The following is a 24919-nucleotide window of genomic DNA, read 5'->3' as shown; positions in this document are numbered from 1 at the left end:
ACCTGCAAATAACATTTGTATCCATCTTCTTGATTTAGAAATGGAAAAGTAAAGAAAGCATTGCAACTAGTGAGTTCCTATTCTTGGATAGTGTTTGTGCCTGTAATTACAAAAAGACAGACAAGATGGGAAGCTGGGATAAGACATTTCTTCCACTTAGTGGTTTGCAATATTAATCATATGCATTAATTATATGTAGCTCCTGGACAAATAAGCTCAATCCTCCAACTTCTTACAGCCCTCTCCTAGCCAGTCCTTCACTTGAAGGACTTTTTGATAGCACACACTCACACTTTTCTTGTCCACGTGAAATGCTGCTAAACACTTACAAGTAATACATGCCTACATGTTGCAACATGAAATATGGGAATACTAATACTATATTTAAACTCTTGATTAAAGTAAAAAAAAAATAAATGGTAGAGTTCTACATAGTTATTCAGAAATAAGCCCTGTTGACTTTATAAATTGAAGCTGCAGATTAGAATTAGAATCACAGAATATCCCAAGTTGGAAGGAACCCACAAGGATCATCGAGTCCAACTCCTGGCTCCACACAGGACCACCCAAAAATCAGACCATGTGTCTGAGAGCACTGTCCAAATGCTTCTTGAGCTCCGGCAGGCTCAGTGCTGTGACCACTTCCATTTTAAACCTTTTTTATTATTATTATTTTAATAAAGGATGTTTGCTCAAAAGTAACAGCCTTCACACAGTAAAACTGTGATGGAAATGAAATAAAGTAGTCAAGGTACGAACAAATTCAGGATGAAAACCTGGACTGTCAGGTCTTTTAGGTAACAACACAGATAAAAGTTTCAGCATTATTCAATACCAGCTACTACATCTGAGTGTTTTCATGACATGGCAATCCATTGTAAAATTTTATTTTTATTATGGCATATTTGTAGATGTGACTGTTGAGTTGAAGTCAGGCCAGATTTATAGCAAACTATTTCCATTCAACACCTGGGGCTTCACCAAAAATAACAAAGCTGGGTAGGCACATTCTTTAAGACTATTTGCACAGAACAATACAAGCACTGGATATGCAATAATCTTCTTTGCAACATCTAGCTTCAGAGTCACGTATACACATGAAATAAACATGAGAAATGTACTTCTTCCAGACTGGAAGCCAAAAAAAAAATCAATACACATATTATTGTTATTATGCAAAATATATAAAGTTTTATGAAAATCAGTTGCTATTTTATTATTGCTGAGACTACCTTATTATTGCTGAGAGACAAAACATTTAAGTATGGAAGATATATCATGCACAACAGCAACAACAACAAAATCTAATACTTCCTTTATTTGACAGAATGGTAACTTAGAGCATTTGTTATATTTAACAAACCAATGGAAGAAAAAATAGGAGACGTTAAATTGTATTGCTACAGTCCATTATGAAATGCAATTATGAGAAGGTAAAATTATTTCAGTGCAAGTCCTCAGAGATGCCATTAAGGTGCCATTAAAAGACCATTATAGTGTTTAACTTCAACAGCAAAACTACTTCATTACAAGTCATACTATCATTTTAAACTGAGGAACACAAAAAGGTCTACTAGAAACAGATAGACTAAATATGATTTCTCACCATAACAGGTATTCTAAGCCAAAATAACTACGTCATCCTCATTTTGGATTTTCTATCTGCAGTTTTAAAGTTTGTTAATCTTCTGCTTGCTTATGTAAGAATTAATCTTCAAGCAATCTGATTTCCAGATGTGTTAGCACTCACAAGAGTCGTTAATGTCAGTGGAATTTGAGGGTAGGGTGTCATTATACTAAACAGCAAGCTTCTGATTAGGTTCAAAAATCTGGATTTTAATCTCTCAATATTACAGTATCCACTACAACTTACCCTCCTAGCTGAGGAAATATTAACAATACAAATCATTTCTGATTAAGCAGTTTTATACATACATCACATAAGTGTACCATTAAGAACATGAATGAATTAAGAACATAAGCATATTTACATCCACCTGAAGAGCAGCAGTTGGATAGGAAAGATATTGCAGAATGACTAACACATTCATTAAATACATACTGATTCTTCATCTTCAGGCACTGGAAATGCTTCTCTTTTAAGACTACAGATTCCATAACCTTTGCTTCACTTCTCATCTGAAAGTTCATTTCCCTCAAAATCGGAATGAGTCATCCTCGTAGTAAGCTTGGGTTACCTCACCTGCACTTCCAAGGCTAACCAAGTAGTTAATCCAATGTAGCTCTGTTGTGGTGAACTGTCTGATGGATGGTTTCAGCGGTGGGAGAAATGCCAGCAGAGCACACTTTCTCTGAGCACACAACGGTGTGACACTGCAGGAACACACTATGTCCAAAGAGCAGCAGAACAGTAACCAGACAGTTTCTTACTGAATGTAATTTTAAAAGGGTACTGTTAGGGAACATGCAATAATCAACCACATCTCTTTTCTTTGGGAAGAAAAGACAGAGGGGGAAAAAAAAAAAAAAAAAAAAGCAATACTTAAGTGGTTTTCAATCTGCTTCCAGAACTAAAAGGCACCCCTGGTGGGGACACACAATATGCAGCTACCTTAAGCCAACTGTCAAGCAACTTGCTTTTCTTAATTACTTTTTATGGATTCTTTAGGAGTGATCTGCATTCCCAAGGGTCCAGTAATCACAGGCTTAAGCCATTACTACTACCTATTGAATGGTACTTTTAGAGTATCATTACCTTATTGAAATACAATCACTGCTGTGCAAGCTTTCGCCTATCATGGGTTATAGAAGCACTTCAGCTTTGAACCTCTAACACAAAATAAATAATGACCAATTTCAACAACAGTTGATTTTTCAACTCAGATAATTACAGGTTGAAGGCTGGAGCAGGGTGCGACTTGGAAGCAGTGCACCTTGTTTGGGAAAAATTATTCCGTACTACTTGGAAGTTAAGAAAAAAAAAATCTCATCCAACTCCAATGATGTCTTTCAAACAGGAAAAACTAAAGATTTATACAAACACTGTTTAAACACCACCTGAATACTTGGAAACAATTATACATTTAAAACTAATTATGAGTTTGGACCGTATATCAGGGAGTGGAGTGATAGGACAAGGAGTAATGGCTTCAAACTAAAAGAGGGTAGATTTAGATATTAGGAAGAAATTCTTCACTCGGTGGGTGGTGAGGCACTGGAACAGGCTGCCCAGAGAAGCTGTGGATGCCCCATCCCTGGAGGTGCTCAAGGCCAGGCTGGATGGGGCTTTGGGCAACCTGGGCTGGTGGGAGGTGTCCCTGCCCACGGCAGGGGGCTGGAACTGGGTGATCCTTAAGGTCCCTTCCAACCCAAACCATGCTCTGATAGTGACAACGATATCATAAAAGAACAGACAAGGATCTCATTTTCACAACTGTATCCCATAATGTTTCTTTAAACATGATGCTTTAAAGAAATTAAATATATATATAATAAAAATACTTTCAGGGAAGTGAGCAATGAAGAGAAGCACTACGCAACCCAGTGTTCCTTAGACATCATATGAATTGAAATGCGTGCCATCCCAGGGGAAACAAACTAAAAACAGAGAAGACATTGAATAACCAGAAAACTATATATTTTTATCATTTATTTAAACTATAACCAAGGTGCAGAAGAATACAGGGTGGTGTGAAAAAGCAGCTTAGTTTTTTGGTTTTTTAGCCTTATCCTGCCAGAGTTCAGAAACAGGTATGAAAAGATGACTGGAGGCTCACTGTTTGATTAAGTTCTTGCAGTAAAGGTCTTCAAGTAAGAGCAGATTTGTTCATCTCCCAGGGCACAATGCCGCTTGATGACAGGCAGGCGGGTTGTTTGAGTGACACTGGGGGTCAGGCTGAACTGCAGTTGTAGCAGGGACCTCAGCCGGCTTTGGCACTAGAATCAAATTAGCCAGGACAACAAGAGAGCACTGAAAAAGGTGATTTGTTTTGATAGCTTACTTAAAACAACAGAGGATAATTATAAGCTGCTCTGAAGAATACACCTGTGACTGCGTTGTCACAGGGACAAAGGCCTCTGGCACCAGGTTCAGTCTCCCACCTTCCCTGGAACAAGCTGATATGTCCTGATGAAAGTTATTGCCATCCAACACCCACAGTTAGTGGCAGTATGTCAGTCAGATGCATTTGTTTTCTATGTAAATTAAAGAGCCTTCAGACGACACCACACAGCACTAAATTGATTTCCAGAGTCTTTGCTGATGCTCCTCTTACAGAGATCAACACAAGAGCCAAATCTCTCTACAGCAGGAATTCCTGCTTGGGTGACTCTCTACTGAATGGCAGAAGACTGCTTTTGTTCAGAATTAAGTCTGTAAAAATACTGTTAAATCCTGAAAGCTGGAGAGTATTTCAGAACACACTGAGATACAAGGCATCGTCACGTTACAGATGTTTGGTTTTCCTTGTCACTTATGAGAACCGTCTGTAGCACTGGGAAGTGTAGATGCTCTAAAGACCTTGGGATTTCTCAGAGGCTTACTTTTGGCTCCTGGGATGTAGCAGGCACTGACTCAGTGCCTGCTCTAAGATCTGCTGACTCGAAGCAAACAGTCTGCACCACAGATGGGAATGGCTGTCTTCCAGAGCCTACATTTTCCTTAAATGTGCACAACAGCGCACAGAAGAGGTATTCCCTCAGCACATTCCTGCCATTTAGACACTGTAGAGACACTGCTGACTGGAATTTCTTCTTTTTTCTCCTGATTTCCCTCCAAACACACACCACTCAACTCAATTTTCCTCACCCAACACAGACACCACCACAACTGTGGCCTGGCCCACTGGTAGGGCACCACGCAGCAGCGGGCCAGGAGCCTTCCTGTGACCGAAAGGCACCTCACCTCACCTGCCCTTCCAGCTTCCCCCATGTCACCAACAAAAGTACCTCATTGCCACGTTTATCTCCAGCATGCTGGGGTCATTGCACTGTTTCCTGCTCCTCACATCTGCATTTATCTGTGTCCAAGAGAAGGGTATCGTTCTGGCTGGTTTCTCCAGTTGGTACAGCCCAGACCAGCCTTGCACTGATTGTCTCAGGTTAAGTTAGACTTGACTAATTCACAGGAATTTTAGCACAGATGTACAACATCAGCTGTGTCATCCTACTTTCTTTTTAAGCCTGTTCTCTTTTCAAGTGAAGTGATTACTGCAGCTCCTCCAAGCAATTTACACAACGTCAACACGCATCATTAGATTACTCAATTTATTTTTTTATTTTTATTTTTTTTGGAGGGAATTCAAGTATCTACATATTAACATCTTTACACAAAACAAAACTGATTAGCTTTTGTTATTTCTCCTTTGCATATCTATGCAACCCATTAGACAGAAAGAGGCCTGATACTCATATTTGCAATCTTCTGTTATGAGGCGTATGTTTAATATTCCTCTTTGTAATATAGCTTGGTTACTATAAAATCATTTTGTTTGCCCTGTGGTGCTTCTGCACGTTGTCACAGGGACAATTTAATCTCTCTCCTGCTAAATGTTGAAAAGCAAGCTATTACAGAGTCGACCCAACAGAAAGTTAGACAGATTTCTTGAAGCCCTTTATCCTAAAGGGTACTGATAGATGATTTGCAAACCTAATGCATGTCTATTCAACAAAGCTGGCTTTGCATGTTCACATATGTTGTCCTAACGCAGTACACAGAGATCCAGCCAACCAGTGCAGATACACCCATAGCAGCCTCCACCACAGGTCCCAGAGTGCTCAACTCCTTGATATTATGGAAACAAGCATTTAAGGAATACAACCTGACATCAAGCAGAATTAGATTCTCACTGCAATATGACATGCTTAGGGACTGTTACTTCACCATGAGAAGTATTTCATTGTATTTACTTCACTATCACAGTAGAACTACAGAAAGAATAATTTAAAGATTAAAGGAGAACAACAAAATAATTTGCATTAGCTGTTGTTTTGATAATCCAGGCTTTGTACTTAAACAACCCAAGAATAGATTTATCACCAGTCTTAAAAAGCAAAGAAAAGAGTCACTCACGTATAAAGGACAGAGGGAGGGGGGGAAATAAACAATAAGTATTTTTTTTTGCTTCAACCTATTTGACATAGAAATGTAAATATAGAAAGTCCTTCGACATTCAGAACACTACCATTAAGTTAGATGAAGTCTATGATATTCTCCAAATACTTTAAATTAAAAACTGTTAGTTGTGAAAAGCTTGTTTCCTCCAGGTCATTCTACAACTGAAAAATTACTATTAAGAAGTTTCCTCAGTGAAGTGTTAGCACTTCCACTACTGTCAGTATTATTTTCACATAACACGTTGGACCCTTCCCCAGGCTAATTCATTTTTATCATTTCAGCTTCCTGTCACTCATACTCTTGTCCATGTGTTCCCATTATTTTTATTTTTATTATTTATTTTTTTTTTTTTTTTTTTAAGAATAACACCCCAAATAATGTTCATCACTTCATTGAATATAACTACAGGTACATGAAGGCATCTCCATTCCCCCCACACAATGCATATATAATTAGTTTAATTAATCTACATGACTGTTTCTAAATTTTAGTAGCTTCTCTTCCTGTTCTCAGAATTAGCTTTAAATTGATGCCTGAGATTTCAAACATCTGCTTTCCACATTACGAATGCTGTCATGAATTTAAAACTTAATAATAAAGCATTTTATGTACTTTACAGAAAAAAAGAAAAAAGATGATTATGTAAAGTAGGTTATACATTATTGCCAGGATTTCAAGGGACCCCTCATTCACACAGGAAATGCTGAAGTCTTCAGGTAAAGAGAACATCCAGTTCGTAAGTATAAGCCTAATTGACAATAGAGGCTTTCTGTTAATTTAAGCTCTTTAAAAATATTATACACGCACACACACGCACATGTGAAGTGTGCAGCTGCAAACAAGGAAACTATCACTGTTAAAGACATTTATTTTGGAAGGGAGAAGACTTAAAGGGAATCCTTTCACATTTCAACTAAACTTCTACATGAAAGGCAGAAAAGAAAGATGGAAGAGGGAAGCTGAGAACAGGAACAGGGAGGATTTTCTAGGATCTACGAGGTAGGGGTTTTTTTGGCTGCAGTTTAAGCTACCTTGTATTGTATGATGTTCTTTGCCAAGAAAAGCAGTTCTTGCAGAGAATGACATACTGAGCATAGGCACTATGACTGGAAAAACCTTCTGGTATTATCATAAACCATATTTCTTTAGTTGAAGTTGTCAACACACCTTTGTAACACTTTATGATGGATTGCTACACTGCCTGTCTAATTTTCTATTGCTTCTCTTCTCTTCTTCTACTAAGTTTAACTGCCTTTTTTTTTAAAAAAAAAAAAAAAGGAAAAAGTTATATACACCATAGTTTGTGTGTTAAACTCATTGCCCAGATGTAGCAGAGCAAAGAATGGACCAGCTGATTCTTCATGCAGCAGTATAAGATGTGAAAAGAACAGAGGGGCTAAGCAAGAGTAACACTTTAAGAATGCATTAAGTAAAATCTACTTCTTATACAGCTAAACCTTTAGAAGCAAAACACATTTTTCACAGTCAGTAAGAAATTCCAGAAATGTAAGTACTACCTTGAGTAATTATTGTTAATTAACTAGCAATGAGGCACTATTTCCAAATGTGACATTTAAAGTACATAATGTGATTGTGAATATTCACAAAGATAATTAAGTTCATCTGCTTCAAGTCCTTGATTTCAGCACATCTGAAAACACCTCTTAAACTATCATTAGACCTGTAATCAAGTATTTTGTTGCTCAGGAAAATTGGATACCTTTGCTTACCTGCTAATGTAAGGAATATGTGTTCAAATGCAAGTATGTGGCTTTTGTTAAGAAATTCCTCTTCAGGCAAAAGCTGATAAAAACACTAATTTAGATTGTTTTCTCAGAAGAGGTAGTTACAAATAAGTTCCTCACACCATCAGATGGAAATGAAAATAAAAATAAAAATGATTGATCTCCCCTAATTACACACACATTCATAAGACTGATGTGTGTGATATTTGTTTGAAAATACTTGTCGTGAAGCCAGGAGTACACTACTGCGCATACTAAGGACAACATCCACATTAGGTTGTATATTTTCTTCTATCTTGTTTACAGCTGAGTCAAGGTCATTAGGAAGACAAATTCAGTCAAACCACAGGGATGAGATATGATGTATAGCACAAAAATGCAGAAAGAAAGTTGTGCGTGAACCACTTCTAGTCCCACACAAAGCGGTCAGCAGAATAAAACCAGCAGGAGGTTACACTACACCAACATTACCAAGCAAACGTTAGCCTGAAGCAAGTCGGGTCATCCAAGCAGGCATTAACAGAAGGCCAGCTGCTAAGGTACACATCCTGAAAGCTACTGAAGATTTTAATCCCCTCAGAGAAGCTGGGCACTCTCCAAGGGGTATTGCTTTTTAGAACAAACCAGCTAGGAAATAGAAGGGGTAAATAAGACGCAAAACTACATTGCTAGTATTGTTCTCCTGTTTTATTTCTGTAGAACTATGGCAAGATAATAACTTTTGACATTGCAGTGGAATAAATGTGTAAATTTCTGATACTCAAGACAGAAGTTACAGCAAATTAAGAGGAAAACATTTTAAAACATGTTTTTCACTATGGAAATTCATCTCCTCTACACAGATGGCATGACAGTATTGTACCATGCAGATCATAACCCAGTGTGCAGATTACACGTGCTACTTACTTGAATCATTTAAAAATCCACATCAAGTAATCTCTGAAGTAATATGGAAACTGATACTGAAGGAGCCTGGAGTCTAACACTAGGTATTAGGCACTCTGAATGAAACACCAGAAATTTTCAGCCAGAATATAAAACAAAAGTTGCAAGAACAGTTGAGGCAAAGCAGACCAAACAGTAAGATTCATATGATCAGACTTCATGTGATATTTTAATTATCTGTGCCAAACAATCTGTTTTAGCTAAATTCCACTATTTGCAAAAGAAGGGGTATTCTTACCAAATGCTGAATAAGGCAAGAAGCCAAGAAAAAAGCACCACAAGCTAGAAAGATTTTTTTTTTCCTGTTTCCCCTCTGAAAACAGGCAACTTTTGCCTTTTATGTGAGCTTTGTTTGTAATGTAATCTGTAAATAAGTACCTTTCCAGTAAAGGATACTTAAAATATTGCTTGATCAGAGATTCTGATTTTCACAACAAAGTATTTCTGCCATTGACTGCCATCTTTTAACATAGTTTGTTCTTTACTGTGCAGAAGGATTCAGGGATAATCACTCCATAGATGATTAACTCTGTGGAAGATGCTCATGCAGATTAATTTTTCAGCCACCTAAAAGCAAGATAGCAATTATACATCTATGCTGGGCAGACAGCACAAGAGAAGTAACTTCCCCTCACACACCAAAATAAAGGGAAGAATTCCCACCTATTCTGCAGTTACCCTTTAAGTGTTCTGTGACTAATCACCGTAATACAGCTAACCCTGTAGATGCATCTCAAATGGAAAGTTCCTGGAAAACTATGAAGAGAAAAGCAGAAATTACAATATACTTGTAAATCAGTTAGCAATTTAAGCTATGGTTTGTTGTATAATATGAAAAGTGGGAAATATTTTGGCAGAAGGAGAAGCCAAGTACAGCAAAAGCACTTAAAACCCCATCCCCAACTGTATACCATGTATACTAAGTTTCTGGCTTGAGAAAGAATACAAAATTCACTTCAGATAAATAAACTACTTTACACACAATATTAGGCATATTTGGGATGACATGGTTAAAGCAGAGCAGTTTGATGCATGTAATTCAAGGAAAATTAATATATAATGACAAATAAATATTATAGATGACTTCAGAACACCAAATTTTCTATTGCTGTACTGTATAGGAGAAGAATAACATGGCACGAATTTGGCTGTTTCTCATTAATGTCACAGTAATAGCAGCACATTAAGAATGATAACGGATTCAAAATACCTAAAAGTGCAGTCACGGTAGTGGTCACTAGCAGTTAATAATTGTGCCCAAAACACTTAAGCAATCAGTATCTTGCCAGCAGGCAAAGGAGAAGAACTCCAGGAGAAGAGTACATGTATTATAACTCCCCAGGAGATGATTAGCTAAATTGCTATAGCCATTTATTAAATAATCTGATTTTCCTTTCACCTCAATGTATCATATTCATTAGCATCAATGACATCCAAGTCACATACATCTATGCTCTTTTAAAAGTAGGGATTCCTCATAAGTGTTAAAACACCTCAATTTCAGACTTAGAGCACTTCGGAGGCAAATTGTACATTGTGGTAAGCATCCTCAATTCCTACAGGGTAATTAAGGCCTGGATAGATACATTCAAAGACTTTCTTGCACCCTGCAGATTTTGTACATCCATTACTAGAGTAAGAAATGATGCTCTATTCAGAGAATAAGTACAGTCTTAGCAACTATACTCCCAGCTTCTGAAACACTGCATATCTATTTGCTGTTGACATGTGAGCTATTTCAGAAAACAAGAGGGAGAAAACTGCCATTTACCAACCCTTTGGGGGAGCTGTTTGTTTTTACATCAAGCTTCAGTTAAACAGTGACTATTAAGTTCAAAACATACCTGTTTGGACTGTATTTCTGTATTAAGCTACTGTGTTTATATTAAACTTGTGATTCACCAAAGGCCACTCTACAGCTTTTTATACAGCTACATATATCAATATGATCAGATAATCATCTTTTCTATTAATGCAGTCAATAAAACAAATAAGCATGAACACAACAACCTAAAAGAAGCAATTTAAGCTGTCTCCTTCGAGCACATGATCCACTGGGAGAAGATGACACAGCAGGGACAACAGCTATGGCCAAGCTCTGCCAAACCTAACCAGCAGATGAAAGGCAGCTGTTCTACACCACAGTCCTGCCAGATACTGCTAACAGTGCACATGCTTAGTGTATTTCTACAATAGCACATAATAATGCATTGCTACAACAGTTCTAAAAATAATGTTGTACTTGAGTACAAATCTCTACCCGCGAGAAATAGCCTAATCCCAATTTATGAGCAAATTCTGTCCCATCACCAACATAAACTGGTTGACTCTTATTTCAAGAAGCAGTTGCTTCATCCTTATTGCTCATGCTGATTTAAAGTAATATCTAACTATGAGGGACAGTGTACAGATAATGATTTAAATTAGCCATCTGAAAGCCAACTTCCAACCATGTATCAGTTGGCTTGCTCAAGTCACTTTTTCATTATAACTATTATTTTTTTTCAGTAATAAAAGCCAGCTGCACCCAATGGTATACCCCAAATCCATCACACAGCAGCAAGATTACAGAAGAAACTATGAATATCAAGTCCTACTTACAGCCAGGTTGACTACAAGAGTTTAGACACCACAGTACATGGAAAAGGCTAAATGAGATACAAAACAAATCATTTGTGTACGCAAGCAATTACACAAAAAGTCTTCCAGATAACGCTTGCTGATTAAGCTGGTATCACAAACACCAAGCTGGGGCAGAAAGCAGCTAGAAGCTCCAGAAAAAGCAAAGAGGAAATAAGAAGGAAGAAACATCGTCAAGAAAGAGTAAGAAGACATGAAAAGTCTGGCTAGGGAGTCTGACAGAGTCACGGAAAAGAAAGCAAGGAAAACAACAAGGCAGCAAGGAAATAAGTCATCAGAAATATACAACTAGTAATGCACATCACCTTATCATGCTTATTCCTCTCTAAACTAATGCCCTTACATTAGCAACTTATTTCTCCTCACAAATACAAAAACATTGTTAAAAAAAATGTATAGTTCTCAAATATGAATGCTGACTCAAAACTATGAGAGAGATTTCCTTATGAGAAAGTAAGCACTTTCGGGAGGACTTTTTCAATTATCTGTATATGAGATGATTAAGCTGTGGGACTATAACAGCCCTATAGCTTTACCTGCTTATAGTTTGTAGTTACAAATTATATTTTTCCCTGAGCAGCTCCAGGCCAGTTCTATATATAGCATGCAGAAACCTCAATAACCAGTCAGTAACACCGCTAACTGAATCTGCAGCCCGCTATTTCTCCACCAACAGCCTTAAGCTTATCATCAAGGAAGACATATTGCTCACATGGCAAAAATTATATTCTAGCCACTAATCGCAACATTCAGAATAAGAAAAATTATTTTAGTGAGGAAATGCTAATCTAGAAAAAGGCAATGAGCCTAGAGAACAGAGTGAATTCAGAAATCTTACTTTATAAAGCAAGGTGCTACACAGCTGGCACATGTACAACATACAAGCATGTGTGGTCTTTGTTATTTCTCATTCTTTCCCACCCCATTATCTTTAATCTATTAGCTAATTGAAAAATTGGGAAGCAGAAAGTTTCTATAGTTGCATTTTAGATATGTCCTAGGGAAGAAAAAAAAACAGCTGGGTTTAAAGTTAAAAAATAAATGTCTGCACATTCCATCATGCATGTACTGGAAGACAAATCAAACAGTTCCAGACCAGCCACAAAATGCATTTTTCTTTGAAGATGGAGGATTACTGCAATGAAACACGATGTTTATGATAGGAGGTGGTAAGTCATTAGTTCCACAGTAGTGAAGCAAGATCTCTAAAGAACAAAGTTTTTATTAATGTTTCTTTTCCCCTTTAATTTAAAGGGAATCTATAACTAACACTTGTCTTTATAGCATAAATGTATAAGATTGTCATTAAAGTTCTATTGGGCTTCATCTGAAAATCAAAAGGCAACCACCTTTGGTACATTTACTGATATTATAAGCTTAAAAATGCAGCAATTTTATACATGCTAAAAATAAAGTCTTTTAAAAAGAAAAAAAAAAGAGGCAAGAACAAAAACATATTATAAGTAATAGAAACTTCAGGCAAATTGCCTCTGCTCCTGATGCTGGATAAATCCAACACAAGTAATCTCTCTGTAGAACCTGAAAAAGTAGAGCAAAGCTTCTCAAAGATCTGTTTCCTTGACAACATTGACAGACCAAGAGAGGTAGGGAATCCAAGTCATAAGATGTCTTGTAGTTTTGTTAGCAGATTTTTTTTTAAATATATATAGCAGTATGTAAGAGGCATCTATAAAGCAAGACTTCTAGAAAAGAAGCAAACTTACACTGGTGTTATTTATATTTTTAAACAGCAGAAACATTTGGAATTTCTCTACCAGTGATAAGGTTGATACTCCCACAATGCATTAAAGTAACTTGAGAACATAAAAACTATTCTACCTCTTCTTTCCAAGCTCCAAAAATCACAACATTTTGACCAGGAATATTACTGAAGCATCTGAAGGGAGATAACACCACAATATGCTTTTCCCATTTCAGATGATGTTCTGCTCCATAGAGCTGTCCACAGAGATCCTGCATGTAATTGGAGGGCTAAATTTATGACATTATCAGTTAAGCTTCATTAGGGACACTGCTCTGTTGCCATCTCTGGCACCGACATTTTCCTCTGCTAATGGGTTGGCTACGCTGGGGGGAGGACAAGGTTGCTTACTTGTCTGCTAAAGCCCACATAAGAGACATTCAGTAAACAGTTGGAAGAGCTCTTAGCAGAAAGGAAGTGCAAAGCTCAGCAATTCAGGACAGACAGGTTTCTAAGAAAAAGTCAGGAAATCATTTAATCTTTTTGATATTTCTTTAACTAATGAGTGACCAAAAACATCCTTCTATATAACATGAAGAAACAGAATCTCTTCTTCCACAACATTTTAAGGATATTCAAGAATCATAGCCCATCCTTTTGGGTTCCTGGAGAAAGAAAGGTTTGTGAAGTAACACTGCCACAAGAGCCATATCTCTGGTGCATCTCACCCATTGTCACTTTGCACCTACCACTCAAACTCAACCAAATTTCAGAGGTCTCAGAAGGACTTCATTGCCCCTCAAGATTTAATCAAAATGAGCAGCTGAATAAAAAAAGTAAAGACCTTGCAGAAGCCCTGAAGGATGGAGAAGTTGAAGATAATCCACAGCTAGCCAGCCTCGAGACACAGCCAGACTCCATCAGTTCTACTGCTTTCAGAAGAGCTTTATTTTCTGAACTGCTCTTTAAGTAATTCCCACTTCTTTTGAAAGTATCTTTTTAGAATCATGAAGTATCCTTCTTCCCCTGCTCTTCTTCCCCAAAGCTACATCTTCAAGCATAGCCATAAAACAGGAAAATCTCACTGACAGACCACTTCCAGCATGGGGTACTCCTCTAGTATTCCTTACAGAGACCTTAATTCAGGAGGCATTTCCAAGCATGAAGTTGTGGTGGTCTTACCCTGCTAGGCAGCTGAACACCACCACAATCTCTCCCCCACTCCCTCTCCTCAGGAGAGGAGGGGGAGTGAGGAAAGGAAAAAACTCACGGATTGAGAAAAGGATAATTTTAATAAAGGAAAAAATAATTATTAAGGGAAAATTATTAATAATTAAATAATTTAACTAAAGTGAAAAGGGAAAGGAGGGGAAGGGAATAAAAAAGGCAAGCAAAGGTCATCTGCAAGCACAGAGAGAGGGGAAAGGAATTACTCTCTACTTCCCACCAACAAGTGATGTTTGACCACGTCCTTGAGGCCCTGCTTCATCAATCTAGCCATTGTTCGGGAGGACAGACATTTTCACAACGAGAGCCCACCCCTCCCCTTTTCTTCCTTTTCCCACCTTTTATTGCAGAGTGTGACACCATATGGCACGGAATATCCCTTTGGCTGGTTTAGGCCAGCTGCCCTGGTGATGTTCCTTCCTCACCTCTCGCCCACCCCCAGCCTGCTGGCTCTGGGGGGGATTAGAAAAAGTCCTGATGCTGTGCCAGTAATGTGCTCAGCAATGGACAAAACACTGGTGTGAAACCACTGCTGTTCTAGCTACACATGCAGAGCACAGCACTGTATGGGCTGCTGCAGGGAAAGTTAACTCCATCCCAGCCAGACCCAGCGCAGAAGTAAAACAAATGCCCTTACAAAACTGAAAACGTAATCCAGAAGCTGAGATATTCACTGCCTTTTTTGCCTTTTTTGTTTGTTTAATACCAATTTCTGTGCAAGCATTAGGATAAATTCCAGTCTAAAGGAGTATTGAATTTAGTTCTTGTTAACGAAAAAGGAAAGAAAACAGTGGCCTACCAAACAGCGTAGAGATCAGGATGCTGCTGTTTATACTCAAAGAAACATACTCCTTTGAAAAATCCTTTGAGGCACAAGAGTGTGTCAACTACTAAGAACATAATAAAAACTATATAAGTCATCTCCAGCTGTGGATTCTGAGAAAGTGAACAAAGGCATTACAAGGATTTCCGTTTCCTTGACAACAGCATTGCTGGAAACAAGAAAATAATTAAAAAAATAAATCTCCACGTAACAACGATCTTGAAACGTATCTAGGTATTAACACACCAAAATATGTAACAACCCCACCAACATTTTTGTGATGAAGAGACCAAAATCCACCACCCTCCCGAATTGTTCTTTATCAACTTGCATTAATGGCTTTTGCAGAACAGTCGGTTAAGAGCTGGCTCTTACCTCCTGACCTGTATTATCACCCAGACAGAATCACAGCCAGAAGCTTTTGTTCATGGTCAAGCACACTCCTTCCTGCATGCTGTCCCTTTTCGTATAAAATAAGCATTATGGGTAAAAATTATATGAAATAATTTCCTTAGGAAAAGACCAAGATATATAGAGAAAGGCTTTCAGCACTCAAGAAACTGGTATTACTATACACACATGTATCAAATAAGTGTACTTTCATCCTAATAATCAGCGAGCTCAAAATCCTTGGAAAAAAATATACATAGTTCTAAATAGAAAAGGGAACAAGGCACCATTAAGAAAAGCCAACTTCAGTATTTCAGAATAGCCTATTTAGTCGCCTCTTCAACAAGAGAACAACAATGCTTTTTTCCTCACACCTAGGTAAGCAGTACATTCTCCAGAATGAGTTTCTTTGCCACTTCCAAGATAAGGGGAAGAACTTCTTGTTACTTTTACAATACAGTATTAGAAGTGCACTGACATTGAACAGATCACTTTGAAAGTTCTTTCAATTAAAGTGTAATGTGTGCATTTAAGAGAAAGTCTCCCCAAAATATCATTTTGTGCATCAGCTACAGTTAAATGAGCATTGTCACAGATTTTAAAATCAATCTAGAAATCAGAATGCTTGGGGTACTAGCAGCATGGTATCTAATCCTGCTCAGTGAACAGCTTGAACCTAGCCTAGTGGTGACAAGGCTGTAACCATCTGACAGCTACGTGTGAGTTTATAGGAAGCAAGCTGGCAGCCTAAATTCAGTCCCTTATTAACAGACAGGCATGTAGCAGAACAATGAGGAACAGTACCTATACTGGCTCCTTCAAATGAATTGCTTGCAGAAGGTTTGAAAACAAATGTCAGAACTTGTTACTCTGACACAGGGTTAACAGTAATGTGTAGGAAATCTCTATTGCCACCATCAGTGTCACACGCGTTATACGGATGAATAGAGGCTATCATATTCCACTGCTTCCAGTCTGATACAGCAGGATCAAGAATAACAAATTCATGGAATATGCTACTATGCCATCTTTGTCCTGCAGAATACACAGCCACAAAAGAATAAAAGATTTTGAAAATCTGAAAAAAATAAAAAAAATGCTGGTTTTATTAGTATTTGATTCACTCCAGAAAGCAAAATCCATACATTAGATTTGACCAGTATAAGTTATATAACATCCTGGAGCTAGCACCCTTAGACAAGATAGTCTCGTAAGACCAGAGAAGTATCTGGCGGAGATCTACTGAGTTAGGAAATTACAAAAATTAAATGCTTTGGAGCTCAGAAATCCCCTGACTTTCAAATGAGCATTGGCTGGAGGAGGACTTAAAGGCACCATAAATCTTTGCCAAGTTCATTTTCTCTTGGCATCTACTTACTGACCCTACTAGAGACTGACCGCTGGGCTAGACCCTGCTACTTAAGACAAATTGCTGTATTCAATGACAACCTGTGATTTAGGATTCTATATTTGGGATTCTAAACCAGAAATAACTAAACAGCGTTGATTTTCAGAAAGTTCTGAATATCCACGCTACAAAACTTAGGTAGCTTTAATAACTGTATTGAGTCTCAAAATTTATACAAAAATTACTAACCAAGATAATAAAATCACAACCTTTATGTTTAAGTTGACAAAACCAAAAGTGGCACTAGCATCCTAAATTTCAGGTAGAGCAGTTTTTGAAACAAAAGGTATAGGGAAAAAGTATTATCCCAAGAATCGAATCCCTTTAGACAAACATCAAGACAATCAAGTTCAGAATCCTTAAAATGCATACTTAAAACTAGAAACAAAAGCCACTAAATATTCAGTTAGGATGCATTAGCGAAGAAGAGCACTACCACACTAATTTGAATCAGTGCTTCCAACCTAGGTAGCTGGCAAAAGAGGCAGGAAACCTATCAGCTTCCCCTTTGAAAGTGGAAGCTCAACAATCGAAGAAAATTGAGGATAAAAGACTATTGCCAAAGCCTAAATATAACCTTTCTTTTTTTTTTCCTTAGAGATTTAAAGCATGAAGGTTTCTCCTAAATCTTCTGGATTGGAAGGATTGTGGGTAATTAACCTACAATACCTATAGCTTCCCATATGAAGTTGCATCTTACTTTCAAGTCTGTATGAAGTTTACTTGTATCTTTAGCAACAAATGCATAAACTTTAAATTTAATGTCTTTCAATGCACAAAATGGAGGCAAACACTAAAGTCTCCCATTCTTTAAAAGAATAATTACCATCCCTTAAAAAGTTACCGTCCTTTTCTAAGATACTGAAGGGCCCCATCTGCTGGTAGGAGTGTTACTCTGGAGTATTATGCCGCTGAGCTGGTAACTGATTTTTTCCAACAGTACCAGTTGATCACTGTTTTGTTTGATTGTTTTCTTAAATGCAGCCATACACACCAAAATAGATAAATAAATAAATAAAAATCATTAAGAACAAACACTTATTATGGAAAAACAAAATCCTAGGAAATATTCCTTCCTAAATATATAAGACATTTACACAAAGCGCTCCAGATTATCTTTCCCAACACTAGCTTATTCAGTCAACAGACTGAAAACATCAACTCAATTTTTGCAAACATTGTAGTATGACTTACAGCGATTCATAAAGAAGATGGTAAAGTGCACACTAGTTAAACTTGGCAAACATAAAAGGAAGACTTATCTTCCCAGATTTAAACAGGATACATAATACAAAAAAACATAATCAGTTCCATTTATATATTTCAGATATATCCCTGTGTGATATAGAATATAAAATATACAGTAATGATTTATTCATAATAGTTTAGATGGGAATAAAGAAACTAAGATTTCTAAATTAAGATAGAAATACTTGGGTTTAGCTTTCTTCTTCTCTATGTTAAAAAAAAAATCCTTTCCCAGAAAAGAAAATTCTTAGTTTGTGATGAAAAATTTAAGAGGAGAATATTTAAACGCAGAAGAACATAAAAGATGCAAAACTGTTTGGCTAAATAATACAAAAATTGCTTATGAGTATAGTTTAGTTTTGATTAAATGAAAAGATCTATGAGCACCACAGTCTGATCTGCTTAGACAGAACTCTCAGTTCTGAGAAATCTCCACTGATATTGGACTGATATCTTCAAATGATAAATATCATGCTGTATAGGCTGAAGTTCAGGACTGAATCCAAGATACTTACACAAAAATATTAATTTTCAGTTATTCACATGATTACCTGGAAGCACAAAATTTTGTGGCTCTGGATTACCTACTTGTCTCGATTGTACAAGGATTTTAGGCTTCTAACCGTTGAGTCTTATCCAAATCAGATGCTCAAAGTAAATACTGCAGACATCCTAAGTGTCTGTTACCATGGATATTCCCATTAAAAGGAAAAAAGAACAAGCTTCCACTGCCTGCATTTAAACTATTAATTCCAAGCAGGTGTTCTTGGAAGAAAACAACAAAAGGAAAAGCCGAAGGAAGGTATGGGATTGAAAAAATAAATAAATAAAATAGTACATTTACATCTGTGTTTTCAATTGCTTGTTTTACGCTTACACCAGAAAACAGACAACTCCAGGCAATGGCAGACAGCCAAAAAAATTCCCAAGAGTGGAAACCACTACTGTCATAGTCATTAGAGATTTATGGGCTCATGACCCTTGAAAGTTGGAGAAATTAGTTCCATAACATCTAGACAATGTTTAATCTAACTGTGCCCTCTACTGGCTTGAAAGGTATTTGTATAAAGGCACAAACTTCAAAGATGTTACTGCTCATACCTTAAATCTTCAATCTCATTAAGAAACAGCAGTAAGAAGCATTTCTTTCCAGGTATTTCTCTACAGCTTAACTTTCAAAGTACTGAGATGCATTTTAATAGGCTTCAGAACAGTTACGTTGTCACTTTACTGATGTTTTAGATTCCCATACTCTGAAGTGTGGTGAATATATTTAATTTCCATAGTTTGGGGCACCCAAAGCAAATAGATTCCTTCAAATAACAGCTTTACTGTTAAAGACTGCCTCCAAGCAGGGGTGGAAACATTGCTTTAGTAAATACAAGAATAAACCCTTCTTCCTGTTTACAAAATAAAAACCAGACAGGCTATTACTCGCCTTTTTTTTTTTTTTTAATAATTTTACATAGCAATGACAATTTTCATTTATATTGTTTTACCAAGTTTAGTACAATGGTGAGTGAAAATAATTATAGATGAAGTAAGGCTCTGGGATAGTAAACAAGCAGTATCTTAAAATGTCATACATATGCTTAAAGTCAAACTGAGACTTATAGAAGTCAAAATGTACATATAATTTTGCACAACCCAAATATACAATGCAGCTTGCCAAAAACATCCAACAGCACTTTTTGCATATCATATTTTCTTTCTAAGGTTGTTGTTCAGATAGCAGTCAAGATTTAACTTACTCAGTATATTAAGGAAGACTTGCAAAGAAAAACAAGTGTACTTTTTTCTTCTGTTTTGTCTTTATGAAAAAGATGGACAAAAATATTTGGAAAGAATTACCTTACAGGTCAAAGTATTCAAAATTCACTAATATGACAGGTTATGCTGGCTAGAAGTGAAATTCAGAGAATAAAAGTTTAAAAAGTTAAGCCATTGAGAGGAGGAAGTTTAATTCATACTATAAGTCCTGGTTTTTCTTTTCTGTGAACACCAGTGCTTTAATAGACATTAGGGAGGGAAAGAAAAAAAAAAACTAGAGCTATGTCTGAAATTCAAGAACACCACTGCTTCAAAGATGTGAAGTCAGCACTTATTTCACAGGGCCCCATGGCAAAACTGGGAGAAGGGAAAAGAAAAGAAACAACACTAAGATAAGAAGAACCATGTAAAAGACAAACTAAATGAAACTCAATTCTCTAGTACAAAAATAAATAGCAAAAGGGCAAAGAAAACTCAATTTTAGTAAGAATTTATTGGGGTTGGGGGATCTAAATGGCAGACCAATATCAAATCAGAATTCAAATTACATTTTAAAGTTCCCTCCTCTAATTTTTTTTAGAAATATGCTAATACAAAGACTGTTCTGCCAGCCTCTTAAGCACTAAGATTTACTTAAAGCTCTGAATTTGAGAATAAAGTTTTAGGGAATGGCAAGGAGCTGTGACAGAGGGTCAGGCTGGGTGCTAGGAAAAGGTTCTGCACCCAGAGAGTGGTCAGGCACTGGGACAAGCTCCCCAGGGCAGTGGTCACAGCACTGAGCCTGATGGTGTTCCACAAGAGTTTGGACAGTGCTCTCAGACACAGTGTCTGATTTTTGGATAGCCCTGTGTGGAGCCAGGAGTTAGACCCAATGATCCTTGTGGGTCCCTTCCAACTCAGGATATCCTATGATTATGCAAGTAGAAGTAAGATTTACTGGATTGACTAAATTAACAAAGAACTGAAACCAAATTCACTAAAGTTAAAGGAAAATACACTTAAGTATTGAGTAGTTAACCCTTGAAACAAACTTAAAGTGGAAAGATTCCCTTAGATCATGAGAGGACACCTTACTGCAATGTAAAATGTCATCCCAGTTCAAAGGAAAGATGCACAAGACCCAGCACAGCACCTGCAGCTGTAGTTACTTGGGCCTGGCAAAGTGCTGGCAGTCAGCTGTTCAGTGACTGAAGGCAGAACCTGCACCACAGTGCTTAAGGCCACTGTGACCTTAGATAGGAAAAAGTAACGACAACCTAACATTAATACAAATTAAAAGATATGACCCAGTAGAAATCCAACTTCTTAAATTAAGCTCTAAAACATATTTAATACAAAAAAATATGAAATAACAGGATTGTAGGTACATTAAAGCATTAAGCTGAGAGTTCATAACAGGTCTGGTACGGAAAAGCATCTCCTCCAATTCTGAATATGGTGGAACTACTGAACACGCTGCCAAAAAGATGCTATTCCAAGAAGATCATTATTTAATACAGTATTTTTAAGCTAGTTGATCAGTCCAAAAACCATCTTGTTTTACATTACCTTGATTGTTTTATCCATAGAAGCTGAGAGAAGCATGTGACTTTGTTCTCGCACAGGACACCACTGGATTTCATTAACCGGACTGCTGTGTTTAAACATATGAAATACTAAGCTTTTGGGGATTTCAGTTACTTTACATTTGGATCCCAAATACGGCTTAATTATTTCAGATATCTTTCTCATAGTCTGCTTTCCTGATACGTCTGGCTTCACATGACAATTTGAGCTTTCACCCTGTTCATACTCTTTTTTTCCACCGGTACTGGAATTTTCTTGACGCAGTCTTTTGGGGATATATGGTCTAATTCCTTTTATAGTTGTAGGACTGTCTTTATGCATTCGCTTTTGGGAAGTGCCATTTCCAGAGTTTCTTGAAGAGCTTGATGTCTGTTCATAGTTTTTGTAGGGCATACTTAATGCAGTATGGCTAGAGTATGCTCTCCTACAATAAGGAGATGTCAAATCAGTGTTATTATTCGGTGCATAATGCTCGGGGAGATCTTCACAAACAATACTTATGCCAAAATTGTCAGTGTTCTCAGTAGGCTGCATTTCATATGTAGATTTTGTTCTCAAACTACCAGGTGCAAAGTATTGAACAGGATTCACAGAAGAACTCGGAAGGCTTGTTTGTCTGCTAGAAGTACTGGGGACTTCAGTCTTTTCAGTTTCTGCCTCGGGGTCTGAATCATCATAAGCAACCAGTGATGAACTCATTATGGCTTGATATAGCAGACTCCAGAAATCTCAGTGCTGGAATCCTCCAAAGCAACGATCTACAATAAAAAAATTGACCATTCAGAGCACAGTCTATTATGGACGCTACGCTACATGTAACTTAAAAGATATAAATATGCTTTTCTTAACAAAATCCTTAAGTACTTTATTCCCATTTATTCCTGGAATGTATTCCTCTATTACAGCACATCTGTACATTCAATGGTGCGACATCATTTGCCTCCAAGCACTTTGCATACATTTTTAATGCATTGCAGAGATGCATTTGCATACCGCAAGACAAGGAAAAAACGAGTACGGAAAGGAAAACAAATTTCCAGCGTAAGTACTGCAAATCACTTCCACCTCACTTGCAGTAGAACTCCTTCCTCCTCACACATAAACAAGAGGGTAGTGTAATTATGCAGTGGTTTAGGATGTTCATTTATAAAAATACAAATGCTACAAGTACTTTGGACTGAGAGTAACAGTAACTGTTTCTTTCAACTCCTCCCTGCTGTTAAGCATGAAGGGGTTCAACTGGCAACTAAAAACAGTAAAAATGTATTTCTGACCCACTCAGTAGTCTTACAGGATAAAGAATTTTTCCAACTACATCCAGAGGCAGCTCTACACAGCTTTTAGTTTAACATAACAGGCATAGGTCAGAAGCTACACTGAATTCACTGTTCACATTTACTTATAGAAAATAAAGTTTACTGTGGAGCTAACTTTTTCAAAACTTCTATGAAAAAAGAAATCACACACTGAGATTGCATATGGAACCTGGAATAATTTACCACTGTAACAATCCCAGAAAAGTTTTTTTTTCTAAAAATCTGTATGGCACATATGGACTACATGCATGGTTTAACTACATTCAAATCATAGATGGTGTCTGCAAAAATAATGTTTAACCTCTGCTGTTTGCAATCAAAAAGCATGGCTACCCTTCCATTACTAAGATTGATTAAATGGGAAACTATTTTTGCTTTGTTTTCTTGCTCAGCTGTGAGCACTCATCATGCTACAATGATTTAACCTACAACACTTCCAGATCAGTTTCTGAAATCTTCAATTTAGGTCGGAGAAGCTACCATCAAAAGCAGCTGGATTGAGACTGCTGTCCGAAAGGCAATATGTCCATAAGCATTTGCAGGGTTGATGCCACAAATGAAAGTCCCACAAACACTGCTGCTGGAGCAGTATGCTGGAACTTGTAAGGATTACTCATTTAATTTTAGAATGAGATCTACTTGAATTAAAAGGAGCAGGTTTTATTTAACCTACAGCACGGTTACATCACAGGCTGCGGTCTGCATTCTGTAACAAAGTTGGTAATCACAATCCCTATTCAGACATACACATTCATCAACATCAGACCCTTTCCAAGTGATCAAAATGCTTAACTGGAACACAGCTACTAACATTTTAGCGCATAAAGGCATCGAGATCTCCCTCTAGAGGACGTTTTGTCTTTATCTGTGGTTTATGATAGTTGTAAATTTCAGCACCTTACAACTGCAAGAGAATTTTTATTTCCTTGAGTTTTGTTTTTTTTTGAGCTTACAGCTTCATTTGTTAAAATAGCATTTTACTTAAGCAATTTCAAAGGGAAAAATAATTAAGAAGTGTTCCAGAACAACTCATTTAAAAACAACAAACGTAGTAATAAGCATCCTTCTTCCTTCAAGTCAACTTTGTTTGAAAACTCTCACCAAATAAGTACTAACACTGAAGGACCGCACTTCACAAATGACAGTAAGTGGTTATTATGTGTATCACAAGGTCGGAAACAGACTGACCAAGATGCACAATGAACAAACAGTAAGAAGTTGACCTCTGGCTGAAAGCAACGAATGAAAACATACAAGTAGAGTGGGTCAGACTTCCAAAAGCTACTTTATTTTGTTTTTAAACACACATGGAAAAGAGGCAATGCAATGTGAGGTTCTGACGTAAGCACAAGGCATTTCCTTGCAGGTATCAGGATAAGAAATAAACACGTTACTGTAGAAGACTGGAAAGAAACTGCCAAATTACACCGGTCAACATAAACCCATCCCAGCACAACACACAACACCCACAGGCCTCAGTCTTTTAGGAAAAGCAAAGCACCCGTCATCAAGCCTTCCCATAGAATTCCTGTTTCTAAAAAAAAACAAAACCAGCTAAAACTTTCTTATGCTGCCCTGAAGAAAAAAGACCAGCGCGTGCTTCGTCAGAAGCACACCTTAACCCCCTGCTAACTTAACAACGGCTTCATTTAAGCGGACAGGGACGCCTGAAGACGCTTTAAGAGAGCTCTGTTGCCCTGAGCTGGGAGCCGACGAGCTCCCGAGGCCGGCCCCGGGCCCGCCCAGCCCCCTGCGAGGCCCCGGCCGCTCCCCTCTTTCCCCCCTCCCAGCCCCGCCGCGGCCCCCTAGTACCTGAGGGGCGGCCCCCGGAACCCGGCCTCCCGCGGCAGCTCACCGTTTATAAGCGCGCCGGGCAGAAACCGCTCCCCTCGCTCTAACGGGCCGGCCTCTCGCCGTTCCCCCGCAGGCACAGCGCGTTGCGGCGGGCAGGGCTGGGGCCGCGGCTGGCTGGGCGATGGCGAGTCCTTCTGCGGGGGCCGCTGGGGGCAAGAGGGGCTTCCGGCTGCGAGCGAGGGGAACGAGGGAGGAAACGATGGTTCCGG

The 24919-nt window shown here is 37.8% G+C and overlaps 1 protein-coding gene across 3 annotated transcripts in view; it reads right to left on the bottom strand.

Moving 5' to 3' along the window:
* The window catches only part of WDR25 (WD repeat domain 25), a 76973-nt gene extending 52083 nt beyond the window's left edge, over positions 1-24890 (bottom strand). The window contains exons 1-2 of one of the 3 annotated variants that reach the window (XM_048069805.2): positions 24712-24890; positions 21523-22298 (exon numbers count right to left, since the gene is read on the bottom strand). In XM_048069805.2, coding sequence (XP_047925762.1) covers positions 21523-22239 — 717 coding nt within the window. In that variant the 5' untranslated portion in view covers positions 22240-22298; positions 24712-24890. Of the gene's footprint in view, positions 1-21522; positions 22299-24326; positions 24640-24668 lie in introns of those variants that run through there. The other 2 variants (XM_048069804.2, XM_066998341.1) reach the window with 2 other exon arrangements.
* Between the last annotated feature and the right edge of the window lie 29 nt (positions 24891-24919).

Source organism: Anser cygnoides, chromosome 5 (assembly GCF_040182565.1).
Source record: "Anser cygnoides isolate HZ-2024a breed goose chromosome 5, Taihu_goose_T2T_genome, whole genome shotgun sequence".
Lineage (NCBI taxonomy): Eukaryota > Metazoa > Chordata > Aves > Anseriformes > Anatidae > Anser > Anser cygnoides.
The sequence above is the reverse complement of the archived record's forward strand: the minus strand, read 5'-3'. Positions and strand labels throughout refer to the sequence as shown.